This window comes from Nyctereutes procyonoides, unplaced genomic scaffold (genome assembly GCF_905146905.1).
Source record: "Nyctereutes procyonoides isolate TBG_1078 unplaced genomic scaffold, NYPRO_anot_genome, whole genome shotgun sequence".
In the NCBI taxonomy this organism is placed as follows: Eukaryota; Metazoa; Chordata; class Mammalia; order Carnivora; family Canidae; genus Nyctereutes; species Nyctereutes procyonoides.
The window spans coordinates 43,470,720-43,487,397 of record NW_026575051.1 but is presented as its reverse complement, the minus strand read 5'-3'; the positions used below and the strand labels follow the sequence as shown (position 1 = coordinate 43,487,397).

General features: G+C 37.7%; 1 protein-coding gene across 2 annotated transcripts in view; it reads left to right on the top strand.

Annotated features, from left to right (window-relative positions):
- UBE3D (ubiquitin protein ligase E3D) overlaps nt 1–16,678 on the top strand; it is a 149,440-nt gene that overhangs the window by 83,425 nt on the left and 49,337 nt on the right. For both annotated transcript variants that reach the window (XM_055329541.1, XM_055329542.1), the window contains exon 9: nt 4,125–4,263. In XM_055329541.1, the coding sequence (XP_055185516.1) occupies nt 4,125–4,263 (139 nt within the window). The remainder of the gene's footprint in view (nt 1–4,124; nt 4,264–16,678) is intronic.

Sequence of the window (16,678 nt, the reverse complement as noted above, 5' to 3'; positions counted from 1 at the left end):
CTTCTCCATATATTATGTTGGAATCATTTGAAATATATTAATTTTTGTTGAGTTTTATCATCTCTGTCATTTTCATCTATTACATTAAACAACCCCTGGTTTTTAGTAGACTGTATCACCTTTCCATTTTCTCAAGTTCTTTTTCTGATATATATTGGGGGTTGATTCACTCTCAATTTCACTATTTTTGTTAGAAATGATGGAAAGTGGCTTTTTGCCCCTTTCTCATTGCCTCTTTAAAAATAGGCCATAGTTTCTTCTTTAGGGAATTTTGTCAAGGCAAAAGTTCAGAAATAAGGATAGTGTGTCCTCTGCTTGCATTTTGGTCTCTGACTAAGGTCACCTGGCTGATAGCTCTGGTCTCTTAGGAAAGCTTCTCCTCTCCCACTACTTTAAAATCACCAAAATAAATTTCAGTTAATGTTAAGTTTGTTATTCACTTTGAATTATCTTTCTTGTCAGTTTTATAGTGGAAGTTTACTGATTTAGGTCTAACAGTCTAGGATGTTTTTGCAGGAAATACCAGAAATCTAAATTCTGGATTATTATAATCCTGTGCTTCTTAAAATATTTATGTCATTAACATAACTTTGTATTGATATTTGAGCTCTGAGTAGATCGTCTCAAGGATCACTTCTGGCTTAATTAATACATACCTTAAATTGTCATAAGGAGTTTGCTGGTTGTTTTACGGTAACCTGAATTTTAAGTATGCCAGACCATTTCTCCATCTTCTTGCTTTCTTTTTTTCTTTCTTCCTAAGTCAAAACGAACCAAGACAAAACACACACACACACACACACACACACACACACAATGTAAAAACATTGACTGATGTTTTGGGGAAAAGTTACCCATAGTTCTAACTTTCCAAAACAACTGCTAATCACTTTTCATGTATTACTTTCTTTTTGTCCTCATATATGGATGTTTCTGTGATTAAAATAATATGTGGTTAAGATTAGGGATCCCTGGGTGGCGCAGCGGTTTGGCGCCTGCCTTTGGCCCAGAGCGCGATCCTGGAGACCCGGGATCGAATCCCACGTCAGGCTCCCGGTGCATGGAGCCTGCTTCTCCCTCTGCCTATGTCTCTGCCTCTCTCTCTCTCTCTGTGACTATCATAAATAAATAAAAATTATTTAAAAAAAATAATAATATGTGGTTAAGATTATAAAGAATGTTTATAAAACTTAACAATAAAAAGGTAAATCCTGGAGCTAATGAATATATATTGTGGAAAAGAAAGAGTAAATGAATAAATATTAGGATAAATGAAAGGATAAATATTAGGAATTTGAGGCATCCTAGGTCTAGCTGGGTTGTTTAATTTCAAAAATAAGGGGTTCAAATTATTAAGAAAAGAAATGTTCTAAGATATCTAAAATTTACTCCATCATTTACCCTTTGGCTTTTTTGAATAGAATTTGTTCAGAAATACCAAGCATTTATAAGATATAAAAGGGAATGAAATTTAGATGGAGAGGATCATACTTGAGTTTCTTTTCCATCACTTACGATGTGATCAGGACAACACTCTTCAACTCCATGAGCTTCAATAGGGATAAGAATTTGTTAAATCACAGGATACTTGAAGGATTAGATTTTAAATGCCAAGGTTGAATCCACATACCATGCAAATATTTGTAATTACATGGAGACCTGAATAACTCACATGTATAACTAAGTGCATCTTTTTTGTGACTATGGATATCATTAGTGTGATGAATGTTCTTTTGTGTAAATATTGGTGGATTAATACATTGTATAGGTTGTGTATGGACTCCAGGATCTCATGAGGAAACCAGACTTGTCCAGGAGTGTTTGTCTAAGCTCATTCACTGGTCTGTGACAAGGAATACTAATGTATTTTAATTTCTACTTGAGTATTTTTTTTTTGATAGATCACACCATAGCCACTTAGCAGCATGTTGCCACCTTTGAGCAGCAGTTAAACATTCCTTTGTGTGACCCAGAAATCCCATTGACATCATGACATTAACTTGTTTCTGATTATAAAAATAACACTTGGAAAATAAATTATTGGGCATACAAATAAATGTCAGTGAAATGTTTTTCTTATAGCCAGTAAAAGGTTAATACCTGGGTGTGCCCAAGGAAAAACAACTAATCTAACCTTTATTTCCACACTAGGCAGCAAAGTTAGAGAAATCCACGGGTTATGGTTGCTTATGTCTGATCTAGGGTGAGTCACACAATCCAATAAGAATACAAGTAGGGTGGTGGTAAGTGTTATAATGAATACAAATATGGTATTAGGCAAGTAGTTAATTCTTAAAAAGGAAACAAGAGGAGTCTCCAAGGAAATGATACATATGTGGGTCTTGCAGGATAAACAGAAGTTCACCAGGTAGCTTAAAAGCCTTCCAGGCCCAGAAAACTGTATGAGCAAGACACTGTGTGTTTAATGTAACACAAGTAATTACATGGTTTGTAGAGAGCATAAGGAAGGGGGTAGGGAGACTGAGCTTAGAGCCACTGTACTAGTACTACATTTGACTTTTACCAAAGACAGCAAGATTTTTATTTCCATCCTAGAGAAATGTTGAGAATGTTGTATAATTAATAAAAGGAGAAAGAATAATAATAGCAATCAATATAAAATAGAGAAGACATTAAAACATGGAGAAGACATTCAAATGTGCTGTTGCTGAAAACAGACCATTTTTTGGGAAAGTGGGCAGTGTCCTATTTCAGTCCAACTAATTGACAAATGCTGCAAAGAAGAGTTAATTCCCCACCCCACATCAAAAATGTATTGGCACAAGTAATCTGACTGCTGACACAGCTAAACCATCTCCTGTGACTCATAAGTGTTAAAATCCATTATGCCCTCAGCCCCTGATGCTCTCTGACATTCCAGAATTTTTTAGGTAGCTTCACAGAAAGAAGTTTACATAAGTGGCGTACATCTACATATATATAATTTCTCTTTAAGAATTAGGACAGTGATAAGAGATACTTTGATACAGACACAGGTAGGAAATAGGTAAATAGAAGAATTGACAGCATAAGATATATCCTATTCTTATTACATTGTTTTTTCCATAATGATTTTCTGATTTTCCCCTTTACATTAAACATTAGAAGGGAAGTCCAGAAACCAGGATTCTAGATCCAGCCATATCATTTTCTAAACACGTACCTTATCCCAGAGAAGTCTCTCTACTTTTCTATCCTTCAGTTTCTTCATTTCTTGAATGGAAAGAATTTTCAAGTAGGTTCAACAGGATGTAGCAGAGATGCTTCATAGGCTACTTTAAAAGATGAAGAGAGCCTCCTGCTAACCTTTGCCCTTCCAACAGAGCAGCTTTGCTTTTATTTGTATTACAAATGGAGCTTTGACAAGATTTCTTGATAAAAGGATTCCATTACTTTTTAAAGGTTTGAAAATCAATGAACTAGATATTTCATAGGGCATATCCAGCTCAAAAACAATCTCCACATCTGTAGAAAGAAGACAGCAACAGTTCCATTTCATAGGTATCTGAGGGGTGAACACGATGTTACATATAGAAGAGGACATAGAATATAGGAAGCATTCAATCTGTTAGAAGAGGACATAGAATATAGGAAGCATTCAATCTGTTAGCTATATTATCCATTCCCCACCCCACATACGTCCCTCACAAATAAGATTGCATTTCATGTGACTCTTAAACTTTGAACATGAGATGTTGACCTGAAAAAATTGCCTAATCTGTTTCATGTCAAAAACACTATAAAAATGTCTTAGACATTTACTCTGTGAAATTTTAGTATAACCATTTTATTTGTATTTTTGTGCATTGTTTTTCCCTTTCACAGTTGAAAGTCTTCTTCTCCATCAGATTTTTGAAACAATTATGACCAGATACAATTATAAAATTATTATTTTTTTAAGAGAGAGAGAGAGTACGGAGCGGGTGGGAGAGGGGCAGAGGCACAGGAAGTGAGAGAGAGAGAGAGAGAAAGAAAGAATCATGCCAGGCCTGGAACCCAACACAGGGCTGGATCTCACCATCCTGAGATCATGTCCTGAGCTGAAATCAAGAATCGGATGCTTAATTGACTGAGCAACCCAAGTGCCCCACAATTATGAAACTATCCACATCATTATGTTTCAGGCTTTCCAGTGCTTGGGAAAGTGACATCAGCATCCACTCTCTAACCCTGCCCTCTGCAACCTGCTTAGAGCTGCTGCTGATTTTATCAAGGAATAATGCCACACTGCCTCCATCCCTTCGCTATATGAATTCCTTTCAGGTAAGAACAGCTCCTTTACCAGGCGATAATTTTTCAGTTTTGTTTGTAATTGTTTTTTAAGGTTCTTGTGTTTAGTGGGAGATAACTCACAGAATCCACAGTTCCAGATGATAATAATAATAAGCACAATGCATGTATTGCCTTGTCTGTCTCTTTGAGATAAATAAACAATAGAGGCTCAGAATTGATTAGGTAATAGTCTAATAGTGGCAGCACCCATATCTTTCTAACTCCAGAGTTTGTTCTGTTAACCTCCATCTCTCCTGCCTCTGAGAGAAATGGCAAAAACACCTGACAAAGACACTGTGAATGCCACTTTCCTTTGCCTAGCTTTGCCCTAGAACAAAGGTTTTCAACCATTATTAGTAGCTTTGCTGCTGTTGGCTTGCAGTCAAATCGCCCAATAGATGTTTAACACTGATGGTACCCTACCTGCTTCCAGCACCTTTTCCCTTTTCTCAAGTCCCTCCCTCATCACTTTGACACTCCTCCGGATATTTATCTATGCTCCTGGTAAAGGACCCTGTCAAAACAGAACAAACAGGACAGAACAGCATATGTGGTCTGATCAACAGGAACCTCCTCCCTGGTAGGCAGCTAATTGTCACTGAGGTGGCAAATAGGAATTATGATGTTAACTACTTGCTTAAATTGTAGCCCTGTAGCTACTGAATGTAACATTGAACTTATATATGACTCTTGACAATGGAAAAATACTCATAAGCTCTCTGAGGCTGATGAGAAGGTCACATGCATTGCTGAGAAATGAGTAAACATGGGTTGGCTCTACTTCTGAAGGATTGTGGCTATATCCTAAGATAACTTCAGGATCAGTGTATATTGCTTGATATACCTCTGGTAAAACAAGAAATGGATTTCCTATGAATTATAGATCAGGAAATTGTTTTAAAAAATTGCTCCAAGGGAATGCTTCCAATCTCATTTTATATGGCCAGCATTACCCTGATATCAAAACCAAATAAAATGCCACTAGAAAAGAAAATTAAAGGCCAATATTCCTGATGAACATAGATGCAAAAATCCTGAACAAAATCTTAGCAAACCGAATTCAACATACATTAAAAGGATCATACACCATGACCAGGTGGCATTTATTCCAGAGATGCAAAGATGGTTCAACATCTGCAAAGCAATCAGTGTAATATACCACATTAACAAAACAAAGGATAAAAACTATATGACCATCTCAATAGATTTAGAAAAAACACTTGACAAAATTCAACATTCACTTATGATAAAAACTCTCAAAAAAGTGAGTATAGAAGGAACCTCAACGTAATCAAGGCCATAATATGACAAGCCCATAAGTAACATCATACTCCATCATAAGATCAAAAATAAAACAGGGATAGTCATTCTCACCACTTTTATTTAACAAAGTATTGGAAGTCCTAGCCAAAGCAGTTAGGAAGAGAAAGAAATAAGGGATCTAAATTAAAAAAGGAATGAAGTAAAACTATTTGCAGATTATGTATTATATAGAGAAAAACCAAGTCTCTACCAAAAAAACTGATAGAACTCATGAAAGAAATAAAGTAGCAGGATACAAAATCAATATACAAAAATCTGTTGTTTCTATATTCTAAGAAAGAGAAATTAAAGGGTGCCTGGGTGGCTCAGTGGGTTGAGCATCTGCCTTTGGCTCAGGTCATGATCCTCGGAGTCCTAGGGTCGAGCTCCACATTGGCTTCCCTGCTCAGCAGAGAGCCTGTTTCTCCTTCTCCTTCTGCCACTCCCCCTGGTTGTGTGCGCACTCTTTCTCTCTGTCAAATAAATCTAAAAGAAAGAAAGAGAGAGAGAGAAACAAAGGAAAGAAAGAAAGAAAGAAAGAAAGAAAGAAAGAAAGAAAGAAAGAAAGAGAAATTAAGAAAATCCCATTTCCAGTTGTATCAAAAAAGAATAAAATACCTAAGAATAAATTTAATTGAAGTAAAAGACCTGCACAGTGAAAGCTGTAAGACATTGATGAAACTAATTGAAAAAGACCAGATAAATGGGTAGATATTTTGTGCTCATGGATTAGAAGAATTGATATTGTTAAAATATCCATACCACCCAATACAATCTAGAGATCCAGTGTAATCCTTATCAAAATTCCAATAGCATTTTTCACAGAACTAGACAAAGAATTCTTAAATTTGTGTGGAACCATAAAAGATCCCAAATAGCCAAAGCAATCTGGACAAAGAAGAACAAAGCTGGAAGTATTATGCTTCCTGAGCTCAAACTATATTACAAAGCTATAGTAATCATGGTATTGGCATAAAAACAGACACATGGATCAGTGGAACAGAATAGAGAGCCCAGAAATAAACCCATGTATATGTGGTCAATTAATTTATGACAGAGGAGCCAAGAATATACAGTGGGGAAAAGGACATTCTCTTCAATGAATGGTGTTGGGAAAACTGGACAGCCACAGGCAAAATAATGAAATTGGACCATCTCAAAAAACTAATAACTCAAAATGGATTAAAGACTTGAATATAAGACCTGAAACCATAAAACTCCTTCAAAAAAACATAGGAGGTAAGTTCCTTGACAATGGTCTTGATGATGATTTTTTTAATCTGACACTAAAAGCAAAAATAAAGTACTACATCAAACTGAAAAGCTTCTGCACAGTAAAGGAAGTTATCAACAAAATGAAATGGCAACCTACTGAGTGGGAGAAAATATTTGCAAATCATAGATCTTGTAAGGGGTTAATTATCAAAATATATAAAGAACTAATATGACTCAGTAGCAAAAAACCCAAACATTTCAATTAAGAAATGGGCAAAAGATCTGAACAGACATTTTTCCAACTAAGTCATACAGATGGCCAACAGCCATATGAAAAAGATGTTCTACAGCACTGGTCATCAGAGAAATGTAAGTTAGAACCACAGTGAGCTATCATCTCACATCTGTTAGGATGCTGTCATCAAAAAATAGGAAAGAACAAGCATTGGCAAGGATGTGGAGAAAAGGAACCCTTGTGCACTGTTGGTGGGAATATATATTCATGCAGCCACTATGGAAAACAGAAACCTGTTAAAAAAAATTAAAAAATCAAAAATAAAAATAGAACTACCATATGATCCAGCAATTCTATGACTGGGTGTTTATCCAAAGCAAATGAAAACACTAACTCGAAAAGGTATATGCACCCCCTATTGCAGCATTATTTACAATAGCCAAGATATGGAAATTAAATGTCCATCTATGGATGAATGGATAAAGAAGTTGTGGGAGATATATATATATTTCAACCATAAAAAAAGAATAAAATCTTGCCATGTGTGACAACATGGATGGACCTAGAGGAGATTATGCTAAGTGAAATAAGACAGAGAAAGACAAATACTGTATGATCTCATTTATATGTGGATTATAAAAAACAAAACCAAAGAAATCCAAGTTCATGGGTATGGAAAGGACAAAATGGGTAAAGGCAATCAAAAGGTACAAAGTTCCAGTTATAAAATAAGTAAGTCCTGGTGATACAATGTGCAACATGGTGACTATAGTTAATAATACTACATTGTGTATTTGAAAGTTGCTAACAGATTAGATCTGAAAAGTTCTCATCACAAGAAAAAAAATATTTTTGTAATTGGGATGGTGATGGCTGTTAACGAGGCTTACTGTGATGATCATTTTTCACTGTATATAAATATGAAGTCATTATGTTGTACACCTAAAACTAATATAATGTTATATGTCAGTTATAAAAATTAAAATTAAAATATTTTTCAAATAACTGCTCCAGTCTAATTTGCATCCTTATTTTCCTGGTAAGCTGTGATAATTGTGTTTGATTTTCATACTTTGGCCTTGGTTTACCTGTTTTATTTATCAGTACTTGATTATCAGCTTCAATTCTGAACTCTCAAAGAAACCTTTGAAAACACCTTCTCCTTTTGTAGGAGAGGAAACTGAGATTCAGAGAGGTGGAGTGACTTGGCTAGGGAGTACCCACCATGTGTTAGAGACAGAGCTGGACTCACCAGGCTTGTGCTCTGGTAATTCCACCTGCTACCCAAATGCAATACTTGCTGAAGTCCTGGAAGGTGGAGACCGTATGAGTGGTTGATGGAGGCAGGTTGTATTACGTTGGAATGTCTATTACGTTGGAATGTCCATACACATCTTATTTTGCAGTTACTTATAATTATATACTGCCCTAAACCAGAAATGACTTAAAATTCTGTATATCCATATTTCTTTTAAGTTTTGTTCATTGGACCAAACATTGAATAACACAGAAGTTTGTATATGCCCACAAACATTTATGGGGACAGATGCAAGAAACTTAATAGTGGTCATCTTTGGGGAGTAAGGCTGTAAGACATTTACTCTTTATTTTACTTTCTCATATACTATTTGAAATGTTTGTATAATGGGTGAATGGGGATCAAGAGTGATGACTCTGACTTGGAGGATGTTGCAGCATATGAGGGAGATAGAATAATCATCCATATGTGATGTAAATTGAGAATAGTTTTATTACAAAGTAGTCTCAAGTCTGAAAGAGATTAAAGGTAAAAAATTTACCTTTTAGGATGTGGAGGAATTGAGAGGAAAGGAGGCCCATCCTATATTGACCCCAAAACAGAGGGGGCCATCATGTCTTCATGATCTCAACTCAGGCTCATGTCAGCACATGGGCATGAAAGCCCTGACTGCCGCCAGTTGAGTTAGTGGCCTCACAGCAGCTCAACCACAGGAGCTCTCTGATTGACTATCCCTCCCTGCTAGTGATTATACTTCATGTAGTTTTGATCTGTTTGCTGAACAGTATTAATCAGGAGCACAGATACCCACCCAGTTTCCCAGGTTCATAGAAACTTGGCACAAGTTCACGAACAGTGTCTTATCAGGAATATACCAGGTATCAGGAACATACCAGGAATCAACTTCCTTATGCAGGTCTTCACTGCAAGATAAAGGATCAGTGAAGAAGGGGAGGATGTCTGTCAGGATTAGAAAGAGATGCTCTGCTTTTTCATCTTTGTAACACCTACTTAATCATTTATTACAATGGCAAGGAGTGGGGCTGCTAATTTTGCCCATATTTGGGATTTACTTTTTCAATTGGAAATTCACTGTAATGCATATCCTTTAAAGCGCTGTATTGGCAAGAGCTGTAAAATAGTAGAATGACACTTGTTAAAGATACCATCTTTACATTTCCAATTCTCTATTTTCGAGGCCAAGTTAGTTACTGTGAGCACTGCTGCTTTTTTTGTAAAAATGTTATTTTAGGTTTCCAGGGATTCAGATGGCACTCCTGCTTGGGCTGTTATCACTGCCAAATCCCAAAAGGAAAGGTTTATCTTATTAATTAGAGCTATTAACATACATGAAATTCTAACTTCTTAAATTATAATGTAACATTTCTTCCACGTAAATAGGGATATCTTTTGGTGGATTTGTTGTATTTTTTTATTTTTTTTTAATTTTTTTTTTTTATTTTTATGATCGACAGAGAGAGAGGCAGAGACAGAGGCAGAGGGATAAGCAGACTCCATGCCAGGAGCCCAACACGGGACTCAATCCCGTGGACCAGGATCGCTCCCTGGACCAAAGGCAGGCACTAAACTGCTGAGCCACCCAGGGATCCCCGGATTTGTTGTAATTTTAACTTGTACCTTGTTACCATACCTTAATATCTGTAGATGATCATGAACAAACAGAATATAGGATCTGGTTAAGAATCACTGACGCATTGCTAAGTACATACTATAGTAGTTGTGCCCCAAGAAGGATGGACTTTCATTGCTCCTGGCTTAAAATTCTTCTGTGACCTTCTTATTGCAATGAAAATAAAATCCAGACATCTTATCAGAAACAAGACCGGCCTTTGGCACTCTTGGTGTATGACTTAATCAGGCCAGAGACCCCAAAGACCCACAGCTGAATGTTGTTTTACCGGTTTGCACTTGCTTCCATTTCTACTGCAGTTGGGTCCCATCAGCTCTAAATGTGGAACAACTAGTGGTAACATGGCAGAGGGCTCCATTAATTGATGGAGCCATCTACCTAACTCTCTCTCTCTCTCTCTCTTTCTCCTAACTTACAGTTTGACCCCCACAGAGAATTCCCAAGAAGAGTCTTCCTGGAAATCTTTTTTGTTTTCTTCCACACTTAACCTCATTAACTCCATCAGCCGCTCCAGGCTTCCCAGCTATGCAGGTGGTACTTCTAAGGACATAGAGCCCCCAGATTAAAGCTTCTTTGTTTCCCTCAGGTAGATAGCTGTGTTCTACAACAATTGTACATATTTTCACAGACATTGTCCTTATTTAAATCCTCACAACAACAAACCCCATTTTAAAGTACAGAAAGTAAAAAAAAAAAAAAAAAGTACAGAAAGTAAGTAATCTAGACAAGTTCATGTTAACTACTAATATGTAGGGCTATGTGTTTTTCTTTTTCTTTTTTTTTTTAATGCCTACCTAGGTCTTCTGATTCTATTATTCATCCCATGATAGTTTCATCAAATAAAATGGCAAATGGTCCTTTTTCACATTCCTGGGTTTTGTAGTATATTATTTTTACCATCTGGCAGCAACAGTTTTTCTTTTATTAATATCATCCTTTAGAGAACCACAACCTTCAAACATGAGAACAGTGTAACATTCTCAAGCATTATGGATCCTAGCAAAAAAGTTGAGCTTCATCTGATTATAGTTTTATGTATAATGCTGTGTTATTGAATTACATAGTGAAAATATGTAGGATAGAAGAAACAAAAGCTTTATAGAGCTTATCTATTATCATCTGATAATTAGGGTTGTTCAGGGAAATTTTCTTAGCTCCAGGTGGATTTGAAAGCATGCACTGTTTGCTGGGGAAGGGTGAAGCAGATAAAGTATCTTAGTAAGAGACTTGTATACTGGTTAAAGAAGAAAATTCTCATTTATGATACTTGTGTGTAGTTTGATTTTTAGTTTTAGGAAGTCCACAAATAGTTAAGTTTCATCATTTCCATGATGTAAAACTGATATATTCTACTTCTCAATTGTTCAGAAATTAATAATTTTACAAATAATTCTCCCATCCATCTGCTTTTTCACTGCCTGCTAAAACCTCCATCATGAGAGAAGAAGGAAGGAAAATAACACATGAAAATTCGGTTTAATCATTTGGCAATTTGTTGGCATCTTAGTTAAAAAGTTTTGATGGTACACTAGTTTGGAGGAAGTTGCGGTTTAATCTTAAACAATTTAAAATATATATATAATCAATAAGGGCTCCAAGAAATCGTTAGGTAGAGGCCTTGGAACTTTACAGATGAGTAGCAACAAAAGGGCTACAGAGAAGATAAAGTGAGGTTTCTATCTCCACAGCATTTCTTCCATCTACTTTTAGACACTGCACAACACAAATGGCCTTATCTGTCTGTTGCACACCATGTTCATCTCTGGATAAATAATAACCATTAATACCTTTTAAAGTAACATTTTATAAATTGTTTATGAAAAGATTACTTTCATGATAAAAATTGGGAAATACAGAAAAATGTAAAAAAATTGAAATCACTGGGAATAACCAATATTGGCATTATAGGGTAATTATTGATAGTGTTTTTATATGTTCTTTGAAAATGCATGTGCAAATGTATATACACAAATAGAAATATATTTTAGTATAAAACTGGCCTCATTGGAAATGAGGGGAATTAAGATACTGCAGTATTCTGCTCTTTCCTTTGCTTCATCTCCTGGCATGGAGACTTCCATATTAAGGTCCTGTTATTAGGTGAGCATGGATAAGATGGAAGGCTGTAAACCATTGCAGATATCCAAGGGCTGTTGCAGACGGAGGAGGCGGTGGATAGACCTTCATTAAGATGGGCAGGCACTTGATAGAATTTGTGCTCAGCTTTTATGGTAATCCTTGTGCACATTCCAGAGAATTAGGGCAGTAGTGTTGGTACTCTCAAGTCCTGAGAAGTGTCAGCATTCTTTCTTTCCTCCTGATTTCCTTTTTGCTCAGTGGGCAGAGATAATCAGGAGTTGAGTGCTACTCATTATATTTAGGGAATCCAGTCTCAAAGGTAGTGATTACTGCTCTATTTTCAATCTCCTCAAAACAGATTTCTGAGAATTGCCTCGGCAATTTGGTGGTGAAAAGGCTGTTGTTGCCTTCTTCATCCCTTTTTGTCCTGCAGGGCATTCTTGGTTTGGGAAAATGAGCAGGTATCTTTAGTTTAGTGTAGTTACCTAGTGTGGATTCTGGCTCACTCTGCTTCCTTTCATACCTGACTACCATGCTGCCGTACTCTAAGAGAGCTTGGAGTGAGCCAGCCAAAGGCCACTCGCCCTGCCCACATTCCCTGCCATGTGCCCCTCTCCTCAGGAATTTCTATCCTTACCAAGGAGCTAGAGTTGTAGACAGAGCAGGATAGTTCCAGGCCATGAATGGCACTGGCCTGTACCCTGAGGAGCTGCTACTTGGTAGGAGAGCTTGACTGGGCTAGGGGTGCTCTGTCTTTGGCCCTACTGAGAAAAGCAGGAATTGAGTTTTGGCCCAGAAAATCAATAATAATATCTCTTGTTTTACTAATTTTTAATACATTAACTTTCTTCCTCCCCTGACTTTAAAGGAAATGCATACTTACGGCAGAAAATGTGGTATGGTTTTCACTAACAAAATGATATGTATTTGGACTTTTAGACCAAAAAGATAGAATCTTAAAATTAAACCAACTGTGATCTAGCCCAGTTCAATCCATCTGTCCTTCCTGACATGGTGGGGAGAGAAGTCCTGATGGCAAGGCCTGGCAGGCTCTGAGCTACCTTAGTGATTTGAGGGCACTCACTATCTCTACACTTCTGACTCTGAAATGGCTGTGGGGAGGACTGGAAGACAAATAGGGTCTATCTAATTCTTTGGTGATGGGATTATGACTAGTGTTGATTCTTATATGTCAGTATTTGAAATTCAGGCTTCTGAGCCAGTAACCCTGGAGGAGAGCCCAGGAATCTGCATTCTAACAAACATCCGAAGTGTTTCTTTTTTTTTTTTTTTTTAAGATTTTATTTATTTATTCATGAGAGACACACAGAGAAGGCAGAGACATAGGCAGAGGGAGAAGCAGGCTCCCTGCAGGGAGCCCCATGTGGGACTGATCCCAGGGCTCCAGGATCATGCCCTGAGCCAAAGGCAGATGATCAACTGCTGAGCCACCCAGGCATCCTCCAAAGTGTTTCTAATAAAGGTTTTCCAGAACCAAGGTATAAAAACACTTAGAATATACTCCCCATAAATGTAAAGGAAAAAATCTTTTAATAATGATGAAACCCTGATCTCTAGCTCAACTAGGTAAATAATTATTTTCCTCTTGTCTTTGCTTTTCATTATTAACCAGCACTTAACACAATCCCTGACTATTGAAGTAGTGAATCGTTGTCACAAAGCTTGTATTTTTTCTTTCCCTTTTTTTCCTTCTACCATGACCTCTCCCTTGTACACTCAGATGCTTTGTAGAATCCAGATGTTAGTTAGCTCTGTAAGTCATCTTGCTGCCATTCAGGATGAACACTTACCAGTGTCTCCCAGCCTGAGTTTCTTCCTCCTCTCAAGGATAGACAACCTCTGGAGTCCTCTCTCTCTCTCATGGCAAGCCTGGTCTGATAGGACAGTTGCTCACCCTGATGTGGGACACTTAAGGTATAGTGTAGTCATTAGATCTGCCACCAACTCGGCTTGTGATGCTGGTCTTAGGTAATCTGTATGGGTCCCAGTTTTCTTATCTGTACATTGAGGAGATTGGATTCAATTGTAATGTTCCTTTTAAAGTCGATTCACACAGAGGCATTTTGTCTCTTCCCAGCTGTTCCTAGTTTATTCACCAAGGCTGAATAATATAACTTTATTTCTTAAAGGGACTAAGTTTCTCCTGAATATCTTCAAAGTGTTTAACTGAAGAATAGGTAAATCCACATTATGTAGTTTTGTTTGTTTGTTTGTTTTGTTTGTTTGTTTGTTTTGGTTTTTGTTTTTTTTTTTCTCTCCAAAAGAATGAAGTCCATGCCACAAGACCTTCCTAGAAGCCACAAAGAAGGGTCGGAAATGATGGCACTGGAGTGCTGCCTGGCCTCCAGCTCTTCCTGAGAGACCCAGCTCACTCCTTCATGGGAAGGTCCTCTGGCAGATGGGCTGTCAGAGAAAAGGATGTAAAAGAAAGCTGTGATATCCTCTGGACAGCCCTTGATTTCTCTGCTTCCCTTTTCCTTCTACCCTCCCTCAGTATTCGTCCACTTTTGGGTTCACCTCCAGAGTCTGACTCTGGATCCTGATACACATGGAAACATTTGTGACTTAGGAATTTTCCAGTGCTTTTGTGTTTGCATTTATTTGTAAATATGGTTATTCCAAGAAAGTTTTCTAAAATGTGAACCTTTCCCCTTGCCTGAAGGTATTAAGGAGAGGACTTGTTTTTTTTTTTTTTTTTTTAAGGTTTTATTTATTTATTCATGATAGTCACACACACACAGAGAGAGAGAGAGGCAGAGAACCAGGCAGAGGGAGAAGCAGGCTTCATGCAGGGAGCCCAACGCGGGACTCGATCCCAGGCTTCCAGGATCGCGCCCCGGGCCAAAGGCAGACGCCAAACCACTGCGCCACCCAGGGATCCTGAGAACTTGGTTCTTTCTCACACACTCAGCACAGCTGTGGTGCAGTCAGGTAGCTTCCTGGTGCCGAGTCTTGCTTCCTTGAAAAGGAGACGTAAAGATAAATATCTGCTTTTAGAAATAAAGTAGCATCAAGATTGAAATGACTGAACTTGCTTCTCCCAAGGAGGAAGCCACTGTGTTGTTTACAGGAGCTTTGCTGGCTGGAAGGGGGAGACAACAGCCAACATTCAAGGAAATGATGGATTGGAACGTGGCACTATTCTAAGCCTCCACTGAGAACCTCTCTGTGAGCCCTCCTAGGAACGAATAATAACTTCAGCAAAGTGAAGAAATTTAGAACAGGAAAGGTTTTGGGTAACCAGGCCAAAGGTACTGTGAGAAATGAAGTTATTTTATTGTCCTTTCCATCCTTGCCCTTCTACACTTAAGTGACACAGTGGGGAAAAAAGCCCTGGCATGTAAGTGAGAGACCGGATTTGATTCTGTTCTTAGCTGCTCCACCTGCATCAGTGTGACCAGTAAAGTCACTTTCCTGCCTGGATCTTAGGTTTCTCTGAAATCCACTGATGCTGAGTCTCAGTAGTTAAAGGATTCACAGTACTGTAAAAACTTATGAATTAAGTTCACCTGAAGAAGAAAGGCTGGCATCTAATATAAGGCTAACATCCCTTAAGATAGAGAGGCAACATGTTGCTTCTTACTAGGGTAGAAGCTGGAAATGATGGTTGCAGAGGAATGATTATGTTGGAATGGCAGAAGGTCTATCTGTAGCTTCAACTGGGGCTTTGTGGAGTTAATATCTCCAGTTAGGTTTCAACAATTTAAGTTGGATTAATCTGTAGCATACAAAAGAGTGTCTGGTGCATTGTCCGAAGCTATAATAAAGGAAAACAAACTGAACTGGAGTAAAGAATTATCTGAGGAGTGCCTGGATGGCTCAGTTGCTTAAGTGTCCCAACTCTTGATTTCAGCTGAGGTCATGATCTCAGAGTTGTGAGATTGAGCTATGTTGGGCTATGTGCTGGGCATGGATCCCACTTAAATTCTCTCTCTCTCCCTCTCCCAGTGCCCCTCCCTGCTCCCCCCCCCCAAAAAAAGGCTGAGTAATGTTTAGGTGCTGGTGCCTTTTCTTGTCTCTTTAGAACTATATATATGTAGTTCTTTATAAACAACCACATTTGTCCACACTTCCAATGCTTCTGACTCTCTTCCATCTGGTCTTAAATTATTATTATTTCCTTCTCATTTTTTTGAAAGATTTTATTTATTTATTTGAGAGAGTGAGAGAGAATGAGTGATGGGGAATGGCAGGGAGAGAGAGGGAGGGAGGGAGAAGCAGAGACCCCGCTAAGCAGGAAGCCTGATGTGGGGCTCAGTTCCAGGACCTGAAGATCATGACCTGAGCTGAAGGCAGATGATGAACCCACTAAGGCCTAGGTGCCCCCTTTTCCTTCTCATTTAACTTCAGTTTGGGTACCATTTGTAAGGAAAATAAACATTTGAGACATTGTCCATTTGTACTGTCAGCCACTTTTCAAGCAAGTCTTGCTAATATACTAAATGTTTTTAGCAGAAATCAGGGCACTGCAAACAGAAGATATGCTTCTTGATATTTTTATTTTAAATAGGTGTGTTAAATCTGCTTACATGATCGTGATTTCTAATATAGTAGGAATTATGTATACCATCTTTGTATATCAGTGTATTGAGAGAAGTATGTATTTTTTGGTTGTCATACTTTTTTTTTTCTTCTATTTCATATT